Below are 22,422 nucleotides of genomic sequence, written 5' to 3' on the forward strand. Positions count from 1 at the left end.
TGCATGCCAATCAGAGAAGTGGAAAAATTATGAGAATTTGACTTAACAATGTCATTTTGGGTTCCTCAGCTCCTAACTACAGTGTTCTGATAGCCAGACCCTGATCTGGCTTTGTTACTTGAAAATGCAACGAAGAAACTGATCATGGGATAAATAAGAAGCAAAGTGAGAAAGCAGGAGGCCACCTGGTATGGGTGTGACAGTTAAGCAAACCCCCATCTCTTGCCCTGTGTCCAGCCCCACCGCCCAGCTCCAGGTCTGAGGGTGACTGTGTTACGTGCAGAAGGACCACAGGGCTCACTGGCCCCTTCTCCACTGATGCTCCACGTCCCCATCTGTGCAGTCAGCTTGGGGCTTGTGTTCTACACCCTTCAGCACTGACACTGAGGACGTCTGTAGTCCACTGCCCAGGGCTCGGGGACCCTGGTGATGCAGGGGTGATGCTGACGACTAGGATGTAACACTGGTTGTGACCACAGTGGCTGCCGATTATGGAGTGTTCGCTGCACGCCAGCGCTGGAGAAAGGCCCCATGTACATTATCTTGTTCATCCCACCTAGCAGCCTGGTGAGGTGCACAACTCTTTCTTCTAGTGAGAAAACGGGTCCATGGAGGTGAAGTGGCTTCCCTGTTGACACTGCTACCCCCATGTTCCCTGAGGTGCCCATGCGAATAGTCAGCCCCTGAATGGCCCCTTTCCCATCCTTCTCTCGAATGTCCCACACAGCACTACTGCCTGCCCTTCTTCCTGTGGACACCAGCCACGTGGCTCACGTGGTCCGTCCTCGATGCCTGTTCCCTCCCACGGAGCCCTGAGTTGCCCGTTTGGATCTGATTCTACCCAGGCAGCAGGGTGCAGTCAGGAACACGGTACAGAGGGAGCAGCCTCTGTAAAAAGGAGCATTCATGATGTGGTGACAAGGGGAGCCCCTACCGGAGCCCGCTTCTGGCACGCAGATTTGCACCCCTGACTAGGGCCAGGTACGCTGTGGAAAGGTAGCAGGTGAGAGCCCTCTCTGATGTCAGGGTGACTCCCAAGTCTGGGGCTTATGAACTGCTTGACCTTAGCCAGACTATTTAACTTCTCTGTATCTGTTTTCTGATCTATAAAGGAGGATGGACAGTGTATTCCACAGGCATGTCCTGAGGATGAAGGAGTGAAAGTGTGTGAAGCTCTTACAGCAGTGACTGGCACAGAGAGAGCGGTCAGAATATGTGAGCTTAAGAAAGGTAGAAAGAAAAAGAAAAGCCCACCCTGAGGGAGAGTGAGGCCTGGACAGACTGTGTCCCCTCTGCAGGGACCCGGCACTCGGCAGCGCCTGCCTCCCAGTGGTGCGTGCGAGTGGCCTCCGTGGGTCGTGCCTGGCTGTTCTCACAGACCTTCTTTTGGGAACCTCCTTCTTTCTGTTAGAATCCAAGAATCAGGAGTTGAATGGCTGGAGTTTCTCCCCTCACTCATTGTTACCTTCTAGTGTAGGAGAGGAGGAGGAAAGGGAAAAGCATTCCTAATATTCCTGCTTTATTACAAAAAGATTAATACATACAAGCCATTCTCAGAATACTTTCACTGCTAGTCCAAATCTAGAAGGTCCTTCTTGCCCCACGATAAACTTGTAGCTCGCAGTAGCTCCGTGGTGGGAAAAGTGATATCCATGGATTATAATTCCCAGTTAGCCACCTCTGCCAGCCCTGGCCCGGCAGCTTTCGAAATGCGTTGGGTTTGACGTTTGAACCAGTAGAATCTGGGGGATGGTCCATGCGTAACCTGACATCCGGGGAGCATTTGGTCAGCACCTCCTTGGGGTCAGGTGCTGCGGGGCTCAGGGAGGTTCAGATGGGACCCCTCTGGGCCACCTGCCCTGCTCTTCTGGCGCAGAACCCATGTTGGTCCCCTCCTCCCACAGTTCTCATCCCGCCTCAGGCCCAAAGCGCTGCTGCTTCCTCCCTGCTCAGCTCTCGGCCTTCAGAGAAATCATTCATACGTTTCACAGGTACCTGTCGAGTGCCTACTGCATACCAGGCTGTGGAAGTAGAGCAGAAAATAAGACAGACACAGTCTCTGCCTTCCTGGAGTTTCCATTCTTAGATTTTAAAATCTCTGTTTCCTGGGGGAAACCTTCCCTCACCTCTCTGACCGGGTTACTCTTGCTGTGCCAGCCTCGGAGCACCACGCTCCTGTCCTGTAGAGGAGCTAAACAGATTGCAGCTTTCTGTTTGATTGGTTGATTTATTTGATGAGTTTCCGGTTTGTTATGAGCCTGTGAGCTCCTGGAGGGCCGGAATCGAGCACTTCTCAGCAAGTGTGTGTTGAAGGACTAGAGCAACATACATACCAATGCGGGCTCAGCAGACCTTGGCTGGCTGGGACCTTGGACCTTTGGCACTGTGCTCAGACCTCTCCCATCTCCCCACAGAAATCTCCAACCTGCTGGTGGCTACTAAGAAGGCCCAGGAGTGGCAGCCCGTCTACCCCATGAGCCAGCTGAGTTTTGATCGGATCCTCAAGAAAGATATTATGCAGGTGAGTCGCTGCTGCAGGTCTCGGGTCCAGCCTTGGTCCTGCCGCCCCACAGTGGAGTAGCCGGGAATTTGGGGGCAGTAAAATCTGTGTTTCGGGAAATCCGAGTGGAAAAAAAACAAGGAGACTTTGCTTTCATAGGGAGAGCGGTTCAGCTAGTGCCCTCTGTCCTGCCCAGCCTCACTGATGCTCTTCAGAGGTGCTTTTTGAAGGAAGTAGATTAGTCAGGCTCTGTGGGGCTTCCTGGGTTTGCAGGGACCTTCCGTTGTGACAGAGTGTTGCTGGGGTGGCAGGAGGCGGGTCTCCACGGGGGAGGATGGTTGACATCCTCACTGCCCACAGCATGCTGTGTGACAGAGCACTTCTAGAGTTCAGTCCTGATCTTGCTGATGATGCTTCCAGAAGGAGCAGAGCTGGGGAAACAGAGAATACCACGAGGGGACAAGAGGACATGCACAGTTCAGGCCTGAAGGAGAAGAACTGTCTTGAACAGATCCCTCGGGGCAGCCCAGATCGACATCCCAGCCTCTGGAGGCCTTTTGCCCAGAATCTACAGCCTTAGGCAGCCCAAGTTTCCCAGTAGCTGCCCCAGGCCCTTGGCAAGGGTGTGAGGCACAGGGAAAATCCCACTTTCTGTTCTGCAGCCGCTCCCCAGCCCCCTCGCAAAGGGCCATAGAGGGTAGGGGTGTCAGAGAAGCAGCGCCAGCAGCCTTGCAGAGAGGGAGTCTGCACAGGGCCGTCCACCGCCTGGGAGAGCCTGCGACACCTCGGAGGTGTTGGAGGGTGAATCGTGGGCCTGCTGCACTGAAGCAGCTGGGCTAGGGTTTCAGGCTCGGGGTTCGTTAGGTTACCTTTTTCAGTGCATCCTTGAAAGTGTTGGGGAGGGTTTTGAGGGAGTGGGAGTCCATGGTGACAACTGTCTCTCTTCCACTGTGGTCAGTTTCTCCACTGAAGGCCCATCCTCACTGTTCTCTCTCCCGCTGGTGGTGTCAGAGCTGCATCCTGACACGAAAATCACCAGCGCCGCAGTACTGCCCCCTCTTTTCTGCAGAGAACCTGGCACAGTACTTGGGGCCTGCCTTCTCTCCCCGCCTCGAGCCTCCAGCAGGGGACCCGTGTCCTCCACGCCATCTGTGTGCAGCCCAGCAGTGGCTGAGCATTGCTCACGCCTGGCTCACGGTCTGGGGGAGAAGGTAGACTCTTGTGTGTCTCAGGGAGGCAATGACATTATCAAGAGACAAGTCCCGCATAGGGAAGTGCAGCAGGATGTGGACCTAGGAGTCCCTGGGAGGACAGGGCTGAGCCCCGGGAGGTGCGTCAACGCAGGGTCCCGGGGGTGAGCAGCAGGTAGCCAGGCATAGGCAGAGGGGCAGCGAGGAGGAGGCTGGAGGGGACCCCGCGGGGCCTTTGCGGGTTGCTGTGGATTCTGAGCGAGTGGTGCTATGACCTGGCCGCTGGAATAAAAGTAACCCTCTGAGGAAGGGCAATTATCCTGAAAGCATATGGCTTTTATGGGGTGTTCTGGGAATACAGCTTCCCATAACCGTGATGGATCGCTTCACGACAGATGCAGCTTTAATGAACACTCAAGGCAAGGGCCTTGCCAAGATGTAGTAGGCAGGGTGGATGTCTCGCCATTCTGCTCTGACAGATGACAAATGGTGGCGTTTGTGCAAATTAATATACGGAATTAACAATTGTGTACGTTCCTGTGGGGACCAGGGCTGATTCCCCAGGCATTAGCCACAGTCCATTTTCTGCATTTACAGGGGGCCCTAGAATAATAGGCCTGGAATTTGCAAGTTTTGTGGGGTGAACGTTAACTGTTTGACGATGCCTGAGTTTCACAAGTCAAATTTTGATTTCCAGGTAGTAAGAATTTTAAAATCAGAAGCTTGAACTGGAAGGGTCCTCAGAGGCAAATCACTGAGTGCCCAGGGCTTTGCACAGGTGATTTTGTTTGGTCCTCCTGTCACTCATCTGGTGATGCCATCCCCTTTCACATGTGAGGGGACGGAGGGCACATCCCTGCGGTCTCTGCCTACGTCTTCACGTCGCCTTCTCTGTGAGATTGGGGCAAATGCAGGTGTAATTTGCATCAGTGATTTTAAAGCTTAGCATGCATGTACACGCGCACACTGGGTGGACGGATGGGAAATGAACAGTTCTGTTGTGAGAAGTGGTGACCACGTGGTCTAGAGGGCTTTCCAGCAGGACACATTGGCTCCACAGGTGGGTTTCTACCCACCACGTGCCCGAGTCTGTACCAGGAGCCTTTATACTGTTCCCTGGTTTGAGCCGTAATCATGACAACCCGTGAGGCAGGCACCATTGTCATCCCTGTCCACAGAGCAGGCAAGGTTAGCACGGTGAGGGAACACCCCCAAAGTGAAACGGCCAGCAAGTAGGAGAGCAGGATTTACACGGCCCCTCGCTGTGCAGCCCAGCCTGTGAGGGGAGCTCCTTGGGGGCTGGAGTCTGCTCTGGAGGCCCGGGGTGGGACAGGTTTGCTGGCCGTTGATGGCACCGTTTGCAGCGCTGTGATAGGTCAGGATCGAGTTTCGGCCCCGGGCTGTTCCTGGAGGTCAACGATGGCAAGGAGCTGTTTAGAGGTTATGAGTGCTGCCTTCTGCAGCCAGGAAACGTCACACCTGTCTTTTGCCAAGGAGCTTTCGTTTCCTCTGGAGGCTTGACAAGGACAGAGCACTGGAGGCTGTGAGCTGTGGGGCTCTGTAGCCTTGGCCGCATCCCATCAATACCCTATTCCTGTGGAGGACGCAGTCCCAGCCTCCGCCACCACTGCAGCCGCAGGGAGCGGGCACCCCACCTTCTGCTTCCTCCCCCAGGGCGAGCACCTTGGGAGAGGCACGAGAACACACATCTACTCTGGGACCCTGATGGATTACAAGGATGACGAAGGAACTTCCGAAGAGAAGAGAATAAAAGTGATCCTCAAAGTCTTAGACCCCAGCCACAGGGACATTTCCTTGGCAAGTGTCTTCTTTATAACCTCTGCCCCTCCTGCCCGCCCATTTCTGGAGCCCACGGAGCACAGTGGGTTGGGAAGGACCTTTGCCCTAGTGGTTTTCAAACTTGCATTTAGTCAGAATTCCTTTCTTCACGTACAGTCTGGCCCCGTGTGTCAGTAAGTGAGCTAGGATTGCAGATGAGGTGGGTGGAGCAGCCCCTCACCTTTGGCCTGCCCCCTCCAGCCCATCACTACTCCCATGTCCTAAACTGAGGTGCCTGTGGGTGCCGTGGAGCCCCAGGACGCTAGCCGGTGGCCTCAGAGTTCCTGATACAGTCCCTGTCCCCTCTGTGCGACAGTCTGGAAAATTAAAGCCCAGAAGAGTAAAAGGACTCACCTAGGATCCCACAGACTGTTAGAGAGTGACAAAGCTGTATCTTGAGCAGAGATCTGCTGCCTTGGTTTCCCTTTTCAGTATAGTGCTAAGCGCTGTTATCTCCTAGAGCTTAAAGGAAGGGAAAGGGGTGGGGTGAGCGTCCAGTGGGAAGATTGCCAGCCTGCTTACCCGCCAGCCCTGCTCTGCATCCTGTCCCACCTCCCAGCCTGGTCGGGCCAGGGGCGTCGTTTTCAGGGCTGGGATGGCGACGGTGATGGGCTCCCGGATCCACTGGCTGACCCCAGGCCCCTGTCGCCCTCTCTCCCACAGGCCTTCTTTGAGGCAGCCAGCATGATGAGACAGGTCTCCCACAAGCACATCGTGTACCTCTACGGCGTCTGTGTCCGAGATGTGGAGAGTAAGTGTGTTGCCCTGGCAGGGAGCGTGGGTGCTGTGACAGTGGCTGGGGCTCCTGCCACCTTCTTGTTGCCTGGGCCTCTTGCCTGCCTTTTTGCAATCGAAGAAATGGAGATACTGAGCAGGTCTTTTGTTTATGTTAACAGTGGACATGGAACTAAAACCCCTTTGTTTTCACTCATTTATTTATCCTTTCCTTCTTGCCGACTCTGGGCCCTACACTGCTTAGACCTGGGAGGCTGAGGCGAGTAAGATGTGGCCCGTCGCTGTGACAGTCAGACAAAGCAGGGCTGGGCAGAGCCAGGCGAGTGTCCCCGGAGCAGGTGGAGCTGGGCCCCTGGGTGGCCAGGCCTGCCTCCCACAGACGGGCTTGGGTGGCTCCCGCTTGCCAGGCTGCTGGGTGGGGGTGAGCCTCTGTGCTCCTGCCGCCCACGTCGCCTGCCGTTTGGCCGAAGCTACTGCAGACTGAGACCGGTGGCCTCAGCCTCTGAATTCCTGACATACAAATTTTGGAGTTTTTTTTTTTTAACTCCAATTGATTCATTCCCTGTGAAATCCAGTAATGTGGGCTATTCCATGTGCTCACACGTGAGTCCTGTTGAGCGGGAAGTCTCGCTGTGTGAGCGGCCTGACCTCTGTGCTGCAGAAGATCAGGTAGGAGCAGCAGAGCCGAAGGCGGCTGTTCTCTGAGCCCCTGCTCTGTGCACCAGGCCTTGGGCAAGGCTTCCCGTGCCTCGTCGCACGTGGCCTCCCCAGGCTCCTGGGAGGCGTAGGTATTGCTGTTGCATCTTTACAAATGAGGGAACTGAGGCTCAGAGAGGTGCCACTTGCTCAGTGCCACCCAGGTTAGAAGTAGCAGAGCTTGGGTTTGGACCAGGCCTGTGCCCCTCTGCAGCACTCTGCCACTCGCACCTCCCCGGGATGGATGTGCTTGGAAGCCGAGTGTTGTCCACTAAAGTGTGCTCTTGTAAGGGGACCAGGGCAGGTACTGTCCCAGACAGACAGAAGGTTCCACATGTGTTTATTTTTGTGCCTGTAGATATCATGGTGGAAGAGTTTGTGGAAGGGGGGCCCCTGGATCTCTTCATGCACCGGAGGAGTGATGATCTCACCACACCATGGAAATTCAAAGTTGCCAAACAGCTGGCCAGTGCCCTGAGCTACCTGGTAAGAATGTTCTGATGTCCATGGTGGCCCCCATCAGAAACCAGAGTGTCCTGGCAGGGGGTGGCAGGAAGGAGGTGCTAACCACACGGCTGGAGGGGTCCATGGGGCCAGGGCTCTGTGGTTGAGCGCAGGTGTGCCTGAGGCTTCGTGACCCCGGCCATTTGGGACCGTTCCCGGTGCTCACACACGAGTCCTGTTCGGAGGGGAATGTTACCACATCAGAGGACTGACTTGTGTGCCGCAGTGTGTGCAAAGAGTAGGAACAGTGCAGCGCTCGGTGGGTGAGAGCAACTGCTGGCGTCCGCAGTCGCTGCCGTGTATTGAGTGCTCACCGTGGCCGGCTGTTCCTGTGGTTCACAGATCTGATCAGTTTAATCTCCACAAAGCCCTGTGAGACACGCTGCACCGTTACCCCTGTTTCACTGGTGAGGGAGCTGGAACCAAGGGCCATCGTGTGATGTGCCGGGGCACACAGATGATTGGTGGGGGGCCAGGCTGCCGGGTGGCTGTAGCTGGGAGTAAGGAGGGATGATTGATGGCCCAGGGCTGGAAACAATTACGGGAAGGGAGGAAGAGGGGCAGCCCTGCAGCAGCTCTGCCGAACTCGCCCTTTCTACTCTGCAGGAGGATAAAGACCTGGTCCATGGAAACGTGTGCACCAAAAACCTCCTCCTGGCCCGTGAGGGCATCGACACTGAGTGCGGCCCATTCATCAAGCTCAGCGACCCTGGCATCCCCATCACTGTGCTGTCCAGGCAAGGCACGTGTCCCTCTCCTCCCCCGGCCCCACCCTGGGCCAGGGGCCAGGCCAGCGGGGGGAATGGGGCTGGGCGGGGAGGTCTGCTTAGAGAACACGGTCAGCACACAGGAGTGTTCCTGCCGTGTGCTGCGGGGAGGGGTGCGGAGCTGCGGGAGGGGCAGCCACTGCCCCCAGGGGTGGACACAACTCGCCCGAGCCTGTGTGGTCCTTGCAGTGAAGGAGCTGTGAGCCAGGTGCTGTGGCAGCACAGAGGGGGTCTGTCGGGGCCCAGGGTGGTCAGAGAGGTGTCAGGGGAGGAGCTGGGTCTGCTGGGCCCTCCCTGTGTTCCTGTAGAAACGCACTGTGAGTAGCGGGCAGGCTGGGAGGTCCCCTACCCCCTTATCAGAGCCACTGCTGTGGTCTCACGGCTCTGTGTGCATCATGGTGAGTTGTGGGCTCCAAAGGAAAGGGCAGACCTGGGTGCTGAGACACGGAAGCTGGGCTGCCTGTCAGCCTCGCAGCCGTGGAGGGAGTGCCAGCGTACCCAGCCTGGTGCTCATGGCCGCCATCGCCCCCACCGTCTTCAGCGCTGACTTCCACCAACTCGGCACACCGAGTTTTGGTGAATAATGTAATCAAAGGGTGGACTAAGTTTGGAAGGGAGTCCAGATGAGAAACGAGCCTTACAGACGAGACCCTAATGATGCACTCCTCGGAAGGGCAGTGGGAAGCTTCCCTCAGCACCTGTGTGATGTTTGCCGTGCGGCCGTCACCCAGCAGCCTGTCGGAGGCTCTGTCCTCAGCAAGGGCCTGAGACACAGATTCAGATGACTCTAGAACAAGCAGAGAAGCTCAGGACCCCCAGAGGAGCACCAGTGGGGATTCAGAGAAGAGAGACATTGAGCTGGGGGCGGATGGGTGAAGGGGGGAAGGCAGTGGGATTCATCAGGGCCTGCAGGTCAGTGAGGTGGGGCTGCAGCAGGTGACTGCAGGTACATCCTCCTGGGGTGCCACCCGCACGTGCCTGCCCCAGGAAGGACAGGAGAAGATTGGGAAAGTCGGGGGGGGGGGGGGGGATGGTGCTGGTCTTGCAGGCCTGGCTCAGGAATGAGCCTCCTTTGTCCAAATGACCCCTGTTCTTGCCCCTGCACAAGGGCGATGGCCCCCACCCTGGGGTGCTTTGCTCTTCCTGAGGCCAGGGCTTCAGACACCTGGCTGCACACGACCCTCCTGGGGAGCTCGTGATTAACGGACCCGTCTGCCAGCCCTCCCCTGCCCCAGACTGACGTACCAGAAGCGCCAGAGCGGGGCCTGGGAGACCACGCGTGTAACAGGCTCCCGAGGACTCCCGTGGCCATGGTCCATGTGTGGTGCACACTGCTTGAAGTGGTTTTGTTAGCTCATGGTTCTGGCTGCAGTGACAGCGATTTGCTCTCCAGGAGATCCCAGAAACTGATCTGTAAATGTCTCTTGTCTTTTTCCAGAGTGCATAGAACGAATCCCATGGATCGCTCCCGAGTGTGTAGAAGACTCCAAGAACCTGAGTGTGGCTGCTGACAAATGGAGCTTTGGAACTACGCTCTGGGAAATCTGCTACAATGGCGAGATCCCCCTGAAGGACAAGACACTGATCGAGGTGAGCAGTTGTCTCCCAGGGGCCGAGGAGCCTGAGGGCTGTCAGATGCTCACGGACCTCCTGGAGATTGTCAGGAAGCCTCACGCTTTGGGAAGACGTGGGCACGAGTGTGACTCTATCAGGCTCAGTGGCTCTGGGACCTTGAAATGCAACTTAACTTCCCCAAGCCTCAGTTTCATTCTGGGATGAAAACTTCTGGGGTTGTTGCAAAGATTCACTAAATGCATGTAGAGTGAGAGGCATACCATGCATGCTCAATGGCTGTTACAGTATTCTTTACCTGAGATTGAGTGTCTGTCATTCAGCAGGATCAATACAGGTATCTACTGAGTTCCTGCTGCGTGTCAGGCATTGTCCTGGGTGGGCACTAGGGCACATGATAAATAGACACAGGCCTGGCCTTCCGTTGGGGAACTTAGTCAGGATTCCACAAAGTGCCACCCTAAGAGCCCTACACATTAGGTAGGGCAGTGTCATCATCTTGGTTTTACAGATCAGGTAACTGAGATTCAAGCAGCTCTAGACACTCACCTGGGTTCCTCAGCTAGGACACAGAACAGGCGAGCTTTGACCCTCTCTTAGAAATTTGCTTATGGAAAAAGTGGAGACTCTAACTCCAAAGGGGTAAAGTAGTAAAAATAACAGTGAAGGAAGGACCACTGACCCCTCCTCCCCCCTTAGTTGGCGATTATTGAAATGTGTTTATGTGCTTAGAGCGGCAGCACCACTTCTAGCTGGGAGAGACTGGTCGGAGTCCAGGGGGAGGGGACATTCCGTCCTCTGTGGGAACTAGCGAGGGGTTTAGTTCTCCTCGAGTGCTGGGGTTGCAGAGAGGAGTCCTGGTGATGGGTGGGGAGGCCCTTTGGGGTCAGATTGTTAAAGGCCCTGAGTCCCAGGCTGTGGAGCCTGCATTTACTGGAGGTGATGTGGGACAGTGAAGGATTTGGGAGGAGGAGGGAGGTGCTCAGCGTCAGCTTTGGGACGTTCATCTGGATGTAGTGGCTGGCCAGGCCGAGGGGAGCCCGGAGGGTGGGGAGACTCGGGTCAAGAGGCTCTCGGTGGTGAGAGCCCAGCATCAGGAAATGGCCGTGGGAGTCCAGTGTGGAGAGTGTACACATAGGAGATATTAAAGAGGTAGAACCTTTAAAACTTGCCAATTAAAGATGGCGCAGGACTTGGGAAAAGATTTGAGCTAAAACCCACAAGTTTGACAACCATCAAATCCATCAGATCTACAAATCTGCTATTTGGAATTTTTGGCCTAGGCTTTTGGGAAACTCATTTTTAACTTCCTTGGAAACAAAACAAAATACCCTTTGTTGTCAGCTGGTATTTATTGAGCACCTGCTGTATACCCAGGATTGAGCAGCACACAGGGATGGCATATGAAGGGGGCCCCATGTGTTTAATAAAATAGGGGTCCCTCTCTCCTTCTGTGTCCCCTGGGGTAAGATGGCCTTTCTGCCAGCTGCACTGGACCAGGGATGTATGGGTGACAGTCAGGGTCAGCTCTCAGCTTCATTCCATCCTTCCCCTCCGTCCTCTGGGGCCTGCCCCACCCATTCCCACCCCGGGACCCACAGGGACCAGAGAGGAACTAGCACACTGGGGCCCAGCTATATAGAGTAGGTAGTGGAGGGCAGTGATTTCACTTACTCTTTTAAAGTGGCATCAGTTATTTGTTTCTGAATTTTAAAGTGATAAACAGTTGAAGAAAATTAAAACTACAAAAAATTAGCAATCTATATTTTTATCATCTCTGATCACTATTAACACTTTAGCATATTGTCTTCAGCCTGTTTATGTCTCTTTTTAAAAACAAAATTGAGACCATGCTAGAGACAGTTGTATATTCTGATTTTTAAAATTTAATATTGTATTTCCTATGAGATTTAGTAAGTCTTACAATTTTTACAAATTTAATGTAACAGTCAACTGTTTTGTTTAACTCTTAATTTACTTGACTAATTTTATATTTGGCACTTAAGTTGTTTTCAGTGTTCTGTCTAATTCTGCAGGGAATACCTTTGTACTTAAATCTTTGTTGATGTCTGATTTATTTCTGAGTCATTCAGTGTTGGAATTAATGAGTCAGAGGGTGTGAAGAATCTGGAGATTTTTATACATGTTGCCGAATTGTATCCCAGAAGGGTTGCATGGCTTGACTGGAATGCAGCTCCCTGGGACTGGGCTGTACTGCCCGTCCTCCTTGAGTCTGGATTATTTCAGTATCAGGACTGAGATTTCCCCGTGCTGGAATAAGGCAACAATAACACACTTGTTTAGGAAATCTGCCTTTCAGCAGAGATGTTGAGAATCAAGTAGGGGAATGGTAATTCCTTCTGACCTGGGCTAAGAGGTTTGTAGGTAGTTCCTCTGGTCTCTTCCACATGTCCCTCTTCCTTCCAGAAAGAGAGATTCTATGAGAGCCGGTGCAGGCCTGTGACACCATCTTGCAAGGAACTGGCTGACCTCATGACCCGCTGCATGAATTATGACCCCAATCAGAGACCCTTCTTCCGAGCCATCATGAGAGACATCAATAAGCTTGAAGAGCAGAGTAAGACACTGCCTTGTGCTGCTCTGGTCCAGACCAGCGAAGGCCACAGGAAGCGGGCTGGAGGTGTGTGAGGGGCCATGCCTGGTGGTCACTTGCCTTTTCTCATCTGTTTTCTTTCCTCTTTTAGATCCAGACATCGTTTCAGAAAAAAAGCCAGCAGCTGAAGTGGATCCCACACATTTTGAAAAGCGCTTCCTAAAGAGGATCCGTGACTTGGGAGAGGCAAGCCATCCCCACTGCTCCTTGTTGCTGAGGGCAGAGTGCTTCGTGCACCAGGGCACCTTTCTGCATGCACACTGGCCTCCATTCTTCTTCATTGTGGGTTAGGGTTTATAAGAGAAAGCACCTTCGTGCACTTTGAAACCACTTTTCTCACAAGGATTGTGTCCTTCCCCATTTGACACATGCACAGTGACAGAACGTATGTCCCTGCCTGCACGTGTGACCGTGTGTGCACACTGGACACTGGCCAGCTCCCTTGAGAGACTTGATTTTTCCCTGCAGAAAAGAGAGAGATGGGGGAATACAGATATGGTAGAAGCAGAAAAATCCCCGTCTCTCACTTTTCTAGCCAGATATATCCTGCAAGGCTCTGTAAATGAGGGACACGTTGCACAGAATACCAAAATATTAGCTCTTCCACTGGACCTCGGATGGGAATTGCCAAGCAGTTAATGTTGCCTAGAGAAGCTACTGGGATTTGTGTCTTTGTACAGACTTTGTTTAGTTAATTAAACAAAGACTGTGTGACGTCTCGAGTATCTGCTGTGGCAGCCTCTGTGTTGGGCGTTTTCAGAGGGGCAGTGTCCTTGGCTCCTCACGACATCCCTGCGGGGGTTCCTTGCTGCTGCTTATCAGGAGCACATCAGGACCAGCTCAGAAGATTTGGTGACTTGGTCAACCAACATCGCTATCCAGTGGCTTAGCTGGGATCAGATCCCGTATCTTCTGAAGATTCCCCATCCAGATGCTCTTTGCAGCTATACCGCGGTGCCTGTGCTGTAGCAGGGGCCCAGGGCTTTCAAAGAGTGCCGTAGTTGTCCTCCAGGTCCAGAAATAGCCTTCGTTTCCTGTGTCTTACATTTTCATGGGAACTGGGACTGATGTGTTGGTGCATCAGTCGCCTGCTACACTCCTTGTCTTAGCTCCGTAATAGGGATGGTTTGTGAGATCGAGAGGAAGGGGGCGTGGCGAGTGGGTGGAGTCCAGGTGAGAGCTTTCTACCTGCAAGGTCAGACTGTGCTGTCGGCTCCTGGCCTTCCGGGAAACGGCTGTGAGGAGCAAGACTTACCTGCTAAGTTTGTTCCTGCTGGCCTTGGCTGGGGCTTCTCTGATAATAGCTTGTGCATCCTTCCCTCCAGGGCCACTTTGGGAAGGTTGAGCTCTGCAGGTATGACCCTGAGGGCGACAATACAGGGGAACAGGTGGCTGTCAAATCTCTGAAGCCTGAGAGTGGAGGTAACCACATAGCTGATCTGAAGAAGGAAATAGAGATCTTAAGGAACCTCTATCATGAGAACATCGTGAAGTACAAAGGAATCTGCACGGAAGACGGTATGTTGTACAAAGTGGGGTCTGGTGTAAAGACGTGTAGTGACCGTCTGGGGTCACAAAGGCCAGTGCAGAGCAAGCAGCCCTCAGGCAGCACCCATGAGCTCTCAGGGGGTCCAGGTCATATGCTCTGTCACATCCCTCAGCGGCTGCAGGGCTCCAGCGGAGGGACCCAGCATCCCTGCCTGCCAGGGTGGTTCCAGCGTTGTCTCTCCAGGTTGCTCACACGCCCACGCTGGGGACTGCATGTCACCATCCAGAGACCCACATTCAGGCCTTAGGAAACTGATGCCCACCCCTCAGCCCGTTCCCTAGTCTTCTGATCCGGTAGTAGCCAGAGTGTTGCTTTTTCCAGTTATCTAACTAAATCAGGGTGGCAGGCAGTATTTACTAATGATTGTATCTTAATTTGCAACCCAGCGTACCACTCGTGCATTGTACTTTAAAATCGGCAGTGGAATGACATGGCTTATAATTTTTAGAAATCATCATCTGTCTGGTGGTTTACCGAGCACTGGACTGTGTTATCTCAGTGAGTGCTCGTGACTCTGGGTGGGTGCACAAGTCTCCTTCCCTGTTCACTGCTGAGGGTCCTGACGCTTAAGTCACTTGCCCGTGACGAAGGGGCGAAGCGGACATCAGTCAGGCCCTCTGCCTCGGGTCCTGTGCCCTTTCCTCTCCCACACTGCCCACATTTGGCAGCCTCATACTGATGGATGTTTTTTCGAAACAGGAGGAAATGGTATTAAGCTCATCATGGAATTTCTGCCTTCGGGAAGTCTTAAGGAATATCTTCCAAAGAATAAGAACAAAATTAACCTCAAACAGCAGCTGAAGTATGCTGTTCAGATTTGTAAGGTAAAAGAAAAAGCATGTTACAGATTAAAACATCAGGCTCTCTGCCTCGGGTAATTGGTTTGTAATTAGACCCCAAGTGGGAAAGGTAATTGATAATTGTACTGAGTGTATTTTGCTTTGCATTACTTGGATGAAAAATTAGCTTCCACTAAGAAAGTGAATGGATTTGTTAAGTGTGGCTCCTTTAATGTGTATTTCTTTGAATCAGTTTGGTCTTACTATTGCATAAAAGTCAAACGCCCCAAAATTGTTGGTGATATGTGAATGAAATAACATTGCTATTTTTTATTATGAAGTGATAGATGCAAAATGTGATCTGAAGTGACTTTAGCAATGTGCTTGACCTTTGCTTCTTTCCCGTAGGGCATGGACTATTTGGGTTCTCGGCAATACGTCCACCGGGACTTAGCAGCAAGAAATGTCCTTGTAGAGAGTGAACACCAAGTGAAAATTGGAGACTTTGGTTTAACTAAAGCAATTGAAACTGATAAGGAGTATTACACAGTTAAGGACGACCGGGACAGCCCTGTGTTTTGGTAATTGAATCAAACAGCTAGATTTCATCAGTGTTTCCTAGGGTTTACGGTTTGTTTTTTTAATACAATCAAGGTTTGTGCAGATACAATTTTGATAGGCTCTTTCTGGCTATGTTAATGTCTCTCATTCCTCAGGCCTGAGTCAGGGTTAGAGAGGATGTAGAACATTTACAATTGATTGATATTTCCCTTCAAGAAACACCTGTTAGGCTGTTTCACTGAAAGCTGCCCACACAAATGCCTGAGCTGTATATGACACCATCTTCAAAGGAATGGGAGAAATCTTGGCACCAGCTCAGCATCCCCGCCTTTGCAGAGAGGGCATTCATCTGACACGGTTCTTGAACTGTGGGCAGGTGGAGGAAGCCAGGCTCCTTTCTTGAACACATCCATGCAGAGGGAGGCTGGAGGGCGGGTGGGGGTGACCATGGGCACTGAATAGATTCAGTGGACAGAGCAGAGCACAATCCGTGGCAAACCTGGCCCTCTCTCATGACTCAGTAGAGTCATCCTGGTTAGAAGGCCACACACTCACTGTAGCCACTTCTCAGCCTAGAACACTCTCCAGCAGGGAGGCTGCTTGAGTCCTCACTCCACCCCCCCTGCAAAACTGATCAGCACCCCTTGGTGCATCCTGCGTGGACACAAACATAGACCTCTCCCACCTATGGAGCCCGAGCCTTCATTCATTCATTCAGAAAATATGTATCGGGGCCCTGCTTGGTGCCAGGTGGAAGAGAGGTGGTGAGCAGGCAGACTGAGTTGATGGTCTCGTGGGTGAGACAGCCAGTGTTGTGGAGCAAGCAGCACAGAAGGGTTCGGGCTTGGTTTTCTGGAAGTCCTGAGTGTTCAAATGAAACCTGAAAGATTCATGGGGGCTGGTAGAAGTGATTGGAAGAAGGCGTAAGGTTCAGGAATATTTAGGAAATTGGGTATGGAATGCCTTGATTTTTGGCTTGGGCAATTGGGAATCATTTGCCAAAATAGGTGATGCTGGGAGAGGTTAAGCAGGCAGATCAGACCTGGGGCTTGTGGAGAGCACGTGCTCGGGGAAATGAAGAGCACAAGCTTGTCTGATTATTTTGGGGCAGGTATGTGCTGCTGAGCCTGTAAAGGAGATCCTCCTACATGTCAGATGTGCACCATAAGCGGCATATGTGTGACTAACATAATACACTTAGATACTTTGAATATTAAATTCTAAGAAAAACCACAGAGGTGATTTTTGAGAGTTATTCTAGTTTATTGGAACATCCTTCTCAGGAAGTGAAGTTTTGTGTTGTGCTTTCTTTCAGGTATGCTCCAGAATGTCTCATTCAGTGTAAATTCTACATCGCCTCCGATGTCTGGTCTTTCGGAGTGACTCTGCATGAACTGCTCACTTACTGTGACTCAGATTCTAGTCCCATGGCCGTAAGTCTCTCTCATCTCTCCATTTGAATCTAGCACCCAGTTACAATGTGTCCACCCCTCTGCTTTGTAAGTTTGGTTTTTAAATGGGGTCCAGTTGATGTGTTATAATGGAAAGGCAGAGTGTCACTTCTCCATTTAACTTGGCTTATTACTGGACAATGATCTGTGAGTCTCTCAAGTCCTGATTTCACAAGGAGCCCAGAGTTCTGTGGACAATCCTGACCCCACGGATCGTGTCTGTATGGAGATTTGAGGGACGGTGTCCGGGGAGAATGTATGAGTTGAGTGGGGCAGCACTGGGTTGGGTCTTCTCTGTGCCTCATTTACCCCTAAATGAGATCGTCTTCTCTGGAACAGACTCCTTGCTCAGCAGAGGGACTGGTTGGTAGAGTCTGAGACGCTCATTACAGACAGATGGTTGAGAGCTAATAAGGATTTTGGATTTTCACTTAAATTTACTAAGGAGAAAAGCCTTTTTATTGTTACTTTAATTTCCAGTCAATTCTACTTTATATGGTTTTTATATAAATATGTGCAAAGTAAAACATTTTGTTTGGTTTTATTTCACATAGTTGTTCCTGAAAATGATAGGCCCCACTCATGGCCAGATGACAGTCACAAGACTTGTGAATACATTAAAAGAGGGAAAACGTTTGCCATGTCCACCCAACTGTCCAGATGAGGTATTTATGGGCCACCTCACAGTAATAGAACTCAATTTTATAATGTTTTCACAGCTTGAGTTTATCCAGCAATGGGGAAGGGAGGCGGGGGAGACCAGCGAAATAAAGTAGGAAAGTCCTTTGTAATAGATACCTGAAATTCAGCTTTAGGAAACTGAGGAATCATCAGATACTGGGGTAGATGAGAGCCACCAGTTATATTCAAAGCAAGGGTTTCCTCCAAAAGTTGGCATCTCAGTGTTTATCTACTTGCCTGCCCCAAAGGAGCTTGTTTCGGTATAGCCTTTTTGTGACAAAATACATGTAACTACATTTTTGTGTGTAAGTTTATCCCACTCATTAATAGCATTTATAATATTTGTTCAGTTTTCTTTTTTTTTTTTGAGACAGAGTCTCACTTTGTTGCCCAGGCCAGAGTGAGTGCCGTGGCGTCAGCCTAGCTCACACCAACCTCAAACTCCTGGGCTCAAGCGATCCTACTGCCTCAGCCTCCCGAGTAGCTGGGACTACAGGCATGCGCCACCATGCCCGGCTAATTTTTTCTATATATATTTTTAGTTGTCCAGATAATTTTTATTTCTATTTTTAGTAGAGACGGGGTCTTGCTCAGGCTGGTCTCGAACTCCTGACCTTGAGTGATCCACCTGCCTCGGCCTCCCAGAGGGCTAGGATTACAGGCGTGAGCCACCGCGCCCGGCCCAGTTTTCTATACTCTAAAGTAAACGGAGCCTTTAAGCCTAAACTCCTTAAACTATTTTAACATGTAGTGACTAGTATGAGTGAAAGAGTGAGGCAACCAGAGTGGAAAGTCTAAACTGAGATTCAGCTTTACCCTGTAACTGTTTTTACAGTAGTGACCTGGATTTTCTTGAAGGTCATTCAACCCATGAGCTCAACCCATTTTCTCAAATGCTAAAATATTTATGAAACTATAGTTGTATCATATCCTCTGTTTTAAAATATTCAAATACTCTTGTGTTCTAGGCTTACTATATTCAAATACTCTTGTGTTCTAGGCTTACTAAAGAACAGTCATTTACATTTCCAAAATTATTTTATTGCTATTGATGTTTCTATATTTTGAAAGGCTTCCAAATCTAACATTTTTTTTACTGCTGTTGTTTTTATAGGTTTATCAACTTATGAGAAAATGCTGGGAATTCCAACCATCCAATCGGACAACCTTTCAGAACCTTATTGAAGGATTTGAAGCACTTTTAAAATAAGTAGCATGAATAACATTTAAATTCCACAGTTTCTCAAGTCCTCCTCCCCCAACAAATACCCAAGCCATTCAAAAAAACTTTTTTAATGGAAAAAGTTGGTATTCTATCTAAAAAAAAAAATCAAACACTTGAGCATGTATTAAGCACGCTGTGGTGCTTAATATGTGTAAGGACGTCCTCTTTAAATTTGGTACCAGTAACTTAGTGACAAATAATGACAACCAAAATATTTGAAAGCACTTAAGCACTCCTCCTTTTGGAAAGAATATACCACCATTTCATCTGCTAGCTTACCATCACAACTGCATCCTACGATGGGATTTTTGAAAACAAGAGTTGACTAAAGTAATGTCTCAAGATGATTGCTTTTCCCAGTTGGTCTGAAATGTTTTTCTGGCACATTAATCATAGATAAAGATGGATTGGCTTACTGATACTCTAACCTGCCTTCAAATTTCCATATCTATACAGTGATAGGTCATACGTTCTTGTACTATTAGATACCAGTTAGTATACTGTTGTTTCTATACAAAAATGATTGTATTCTGTCACCAGTAGGACTTAAATTTTGAGTTGTTTCTCCAGTGGCTTAGCTCTTGTTCCCTTGGGTGACCACTGGTACCTATTTTTGAGAAAACTGGTTACATACAGGGGACAGCTATGGACTATCTGTGGAATATCTTTGTTGCATGCTAAGCCTGTGCCAGTGCTTTCCTGAGCAGTGTACCTTTAATCAGAACTGATTTCCAGAACCTGGATGCTATTACACATGCTTTTAAGAAACGTTAATGTATATCCTTTTTAACTCCACCACTTTGGGGCAAGCTATTCCAGCAGTGGTTTTGAATGCTGTATGCAATCAGTCAGTCAGAATATATACCACCTTTGTCGCACTGTTCTTAGAGTGTTTCAGTACTTACCACCCATCTGCAAGGGTTGATCACTATTTTGAACATCACCCTATGGTGCAAAACTTGAAAAAGACCTAGCTGGAGGTACTTTGGAGTACAGGATCTGCTAGACAGTTCTCAGTTTGCTTGGAGGTAGCTGGGTGATCAAAAATGTTTAGCCTCTGATTCTATGTGAACCATGAAGCTCTTTTTGCCCAAGAGTCCAAAAACCTTTTTGTTAATACTGTCTAGTATGTTTAATGTCATTATTTTTCACCCATTAAACCCAAAATTGAGTCAATGGCAACAATAAACTTGCCGTTTAAATTTGTACAATAGCCCTATATCACCAAGGTCTCTGTGTCAAACCTGTGGCTACTCTATATGCACTTTGTTTACTCTTTATACAAATAAATATACTAAAGACTTTACATGCATATGTCTTTTTAATAGTAAGATTTCAATTTCAAAGCATTTCAAACAATTTGCTTACATAGAAAAATAACAGTATAGATTTTTTTGGGGAGGAGGAGATTGGAAATGGCCCTTAGTAGTACTACCACCACTTGATGTGTGCTTCTCTGTCCTGTCCAACGACAATGGGGCGCAGGCCAGCATGGAGGGCATATCCGCACGTGCTGGAATCCAAACACCTTGGCTTTAGTTCTTTCAACCTTTTCCACTGTGGAGCTCTGGTGTAAAAGTCACCGTCTTCCCTTTCTTCTGTTTGTGTGCACTATAGTGGAGGTGCATCTAAGCACGGGGGAGGCTGAGTGCAACAGGAAACAGGAAGGAGAAGTGCAGGGCATGGGGAAGCCATTAGTCACCTGCTGTGTAACTGAGTGATGCCTAATTTTGACCAGCCATTTATAGGTAGTATACTTCTTAGAAATTAAACTTTCTAGCTGTCCTTTTCCAACAGAAGCGAGTATATGCAATAAATTAGACAAAGTAAAATTCTTTACAAAGCATACAACATATATACCAATTCTAAACTTCATAATTAAAACAGGATAGCTATAGCATAGTCAAAAAAAAGTCCCCCAAGTGACAAGATAGTTAATGATCTGCTTTTAGAAAAGACTAGGGTCATTGAGACCCCACATCTTTATTATCAACAACTACAATGAACAAACTTAGAAATTTCTAGATGGCAAAAGGTTTCTCATGCATTTAATACCAAGGTCTTCAAGAAATGGTGATGTCAAAAGCCCTAGGCAATAAAGACAAAAATTCTTTCAGAAGTAAATTGGGTTAAATAGCTGATATTTTTCAACCTAACACACTACCAAAGAATGTGAGACAAAGCAGAGAGTGAGGTATAGCTTATTAGCTCAAAATGGTTGTGTTACTCCATGAGACTCCTTCAGAAAGGGCAGCACTGACTGCTTTACTACATTGTGGAACTGGGACATGTGGTAATCAAAATAGGCCCCATTCTAGTAATTAGATTATCAACTAGGCTGCTGGGAGCAGAGGCACAGCAAGCTGTGTTCCCTGCCATTACAAGTCTGTCTCCAAGATTAAAAGTCTTTCTTTAGGTGAAATAAAAGGAATTAGTGTCATTAGATCAGGGGTCAGCAAACTTTCTCTACAAAAGACCAGACAGTAAATATTAATAATTTAGGCTTTGCAGGCCCTGGGGTCTCCGTCGAAGCTACTCTTTTCTGCCATTGGAGCACAAGAGTGCCATAGAGAAGACCTACATGAATGAGCCTGGCTGTGTTCCAATGAAATCTTACTTACGGACACTGAAAGCTGAATTTCATATCATAACTTTTCCTTTTTCCTCTACCCATTTAAAAATGTAAATACTGTTTTTAGCTTGCAGGCAGCACAAAAATGGGTGGTAGACCAAATCTGCCCCCAGAGTGTAGTTTGCCAACCCCTGTATTATCACCAAAGCTACTTTTCTTAAAATACCTTGTGTTTTTCACAAAAGGTATAAATGGTATACAACATCTTAAAAGTAAAGCATCTGTAGTAATGTACGCTTTGGACATCACTATCACTCTGTTGCGTTAATATTGCATGGCTGGTGTGGGAGCAATAATGGAGTTTGCAGGTAGAGCATCTTTTAACATTACTGTCACCACATTTGGTACTTGCACCCTTGTAGTTCTAGGAAAAGTCCTAAAAATCTATAAAGGAAAGTAAATGGAAATGCACATTGGCTTACGAGAAACGCATTCTTCTAAGGCTCAGGAAACAAGACTGTTTCCCATTTATTGCTTCAAACTTTTATACATGGTGGTGTCAAAATTATTCCCGGTCCTAAAACAAGAAATATTGGAACATTGTTAGTTTCTCCAATGGGTTGTAAGTTAATATCACACTAATTAAGATGCATCTAATTCTAGTGGAAAATGTCCTCAATTGATGGTCTCTTATTGCTATTTTTTATTTGGCAATTCTGCCTGCTGCACAACACAGTTCCTTCTGGGAAACTATAAACCCGTATTTAAAGGATATGGCTAGTTTGAATATAGTTAAGGCAGCGATGAACAGCAGAGATACTGCAGAGAACCTCAGGAGGTGATAAGGAGAGAGCTCAACTTAGTATACTCGCTTCTTTTTTAAGTAGGTTTCCATGTAATATGCTCCTGTGCCCTGAGAGTGCTGGTCCACAAATTCCACTGAACCACCCTCTGGGGCAGAGATGAGATATGATGAGCCTCGTTTTTCATTTCTTAAAGATGACACCTATGAGAAAATAAAATCGCAACTGATGTTAAAAACTAAATTAAACTTGGTTTATTGTGGGAAAAGGTGAGCAGATGATCCCTACCAGCACAGCGCCACCACAAACACCTGCTGTCCTTCCTGCAGGAGGGTCTCACAGTCTTCACAAGCCCTGAGCCCAGCTTGGAGAGCCGCCAGGATT

The 22,422-nt window shown here is 49.4% G+C and overlaps 2 protein-coding genes across 7 annotated transcripts in view; one reads left to right on the forward strand and one right to left on the reverse strand.

Moving 5' to 3' along the window:
* Nucleotides 1–19,969, forward strand: part of JAK1 (Janus kinase 1) — a 119,610-nt gene extending 99,641 nt beyond the window's left edge. The window contains exons 12-25 of the mRNA XM_045547834.1: nt 2,415–2,521; nt 5,365–5,508; nt 6,193–6,280; nt 7,319–7,446; nt 8,071–8,206; nt 9,670–9,821; nt 12,231–12,381; nt 12,509–12,603; nt 13,743–13,935; nt 14,666–14,790; nt 15,154–15,326; nt 16,622–16,739; nt 17,312–17,422; nt 18,553–19,969. Coding sequence (XP_045403790.1) covers nt 2,415–2,521; nt 5,365–5,508; nt 6,193–6,280; nt 7,319–7,446; nt 8,071–8,206; nt 9,670–9,821; nt 12,231–12,381; nt 12,509–12,603; nt 13,743–13,935; nt 14,666–14,790; nt 15,154–15,326; nt 16,622–16,739; nt 17,312–17,422; nt 18,553–18,648 — 1,817 coding nt within the window. The 3' untranslated portion in view covers nt 18,649–19,969. The remainder of the gene's footprint in view (nt 1–2,414; nt 2,522–5,364; nt 5,509–6,192; nt 6,281–7,318; nt 7,447–8,070; nt 8,207–9,669; nt 9,822–12,230; nt 12,382–12,508; nt 12,604–13,742; nt 13,936–14,665; nt 14,791–15,153; nt 15,327–16,621; nt 16,740–17,311; nt 17,423–18,552) is intronic.
* A 2-nt stretch (nt 19,970–19,971) lies between these two features.
* RAVER2 (ribonucleoprotein, PTB binding 2) overlaps nt 19,972–22,422 on the reverse strand; it is a 72,691-nt gene continuing 70,240 nt past the window's right edge. For 2 of the 6 annotated variants that reach the window (XM_045547839.1, XM_045547835.1), the window contains exons 12-14: nt 22,108–22,241; nt 21,718–21,812; nt 19,972–20,751 (exon numbers count right to left, since the gene is read on the reverse strand). In XM_045547839.1, coding sequence (XP_045403795.1) covers nt 21,764–21,812; nt 22,108–22,241 — 183 coding nt within the window. In that variant the 3' untranslated portion in view covers nt 19,972–20,751; nt 21,718–21,763. Of the gene's footprint in view, nt 20,752–21,717; nt 22,242–22,422 lie in introns of those variants that run through there. The other 4 variants (XM_045547837.1, XM_045547836.1, XM_045547838.1 and 1 more) reach the window with 4 other exon arrangements.

This window comes from Lemur catta, chromosome 3, assembly GCF_020740605.2.
Source record: "Lemur catta isolate mLemCat1 chromosome 3, mLemCat1.pri, whole genome shotgun sequence".
Classification (NCBI taxonomy): Eukaryota; Metazoa; Chordata; class Mammalia; order Primates; family Lemuridae; genus Lemur; species Lemur catta.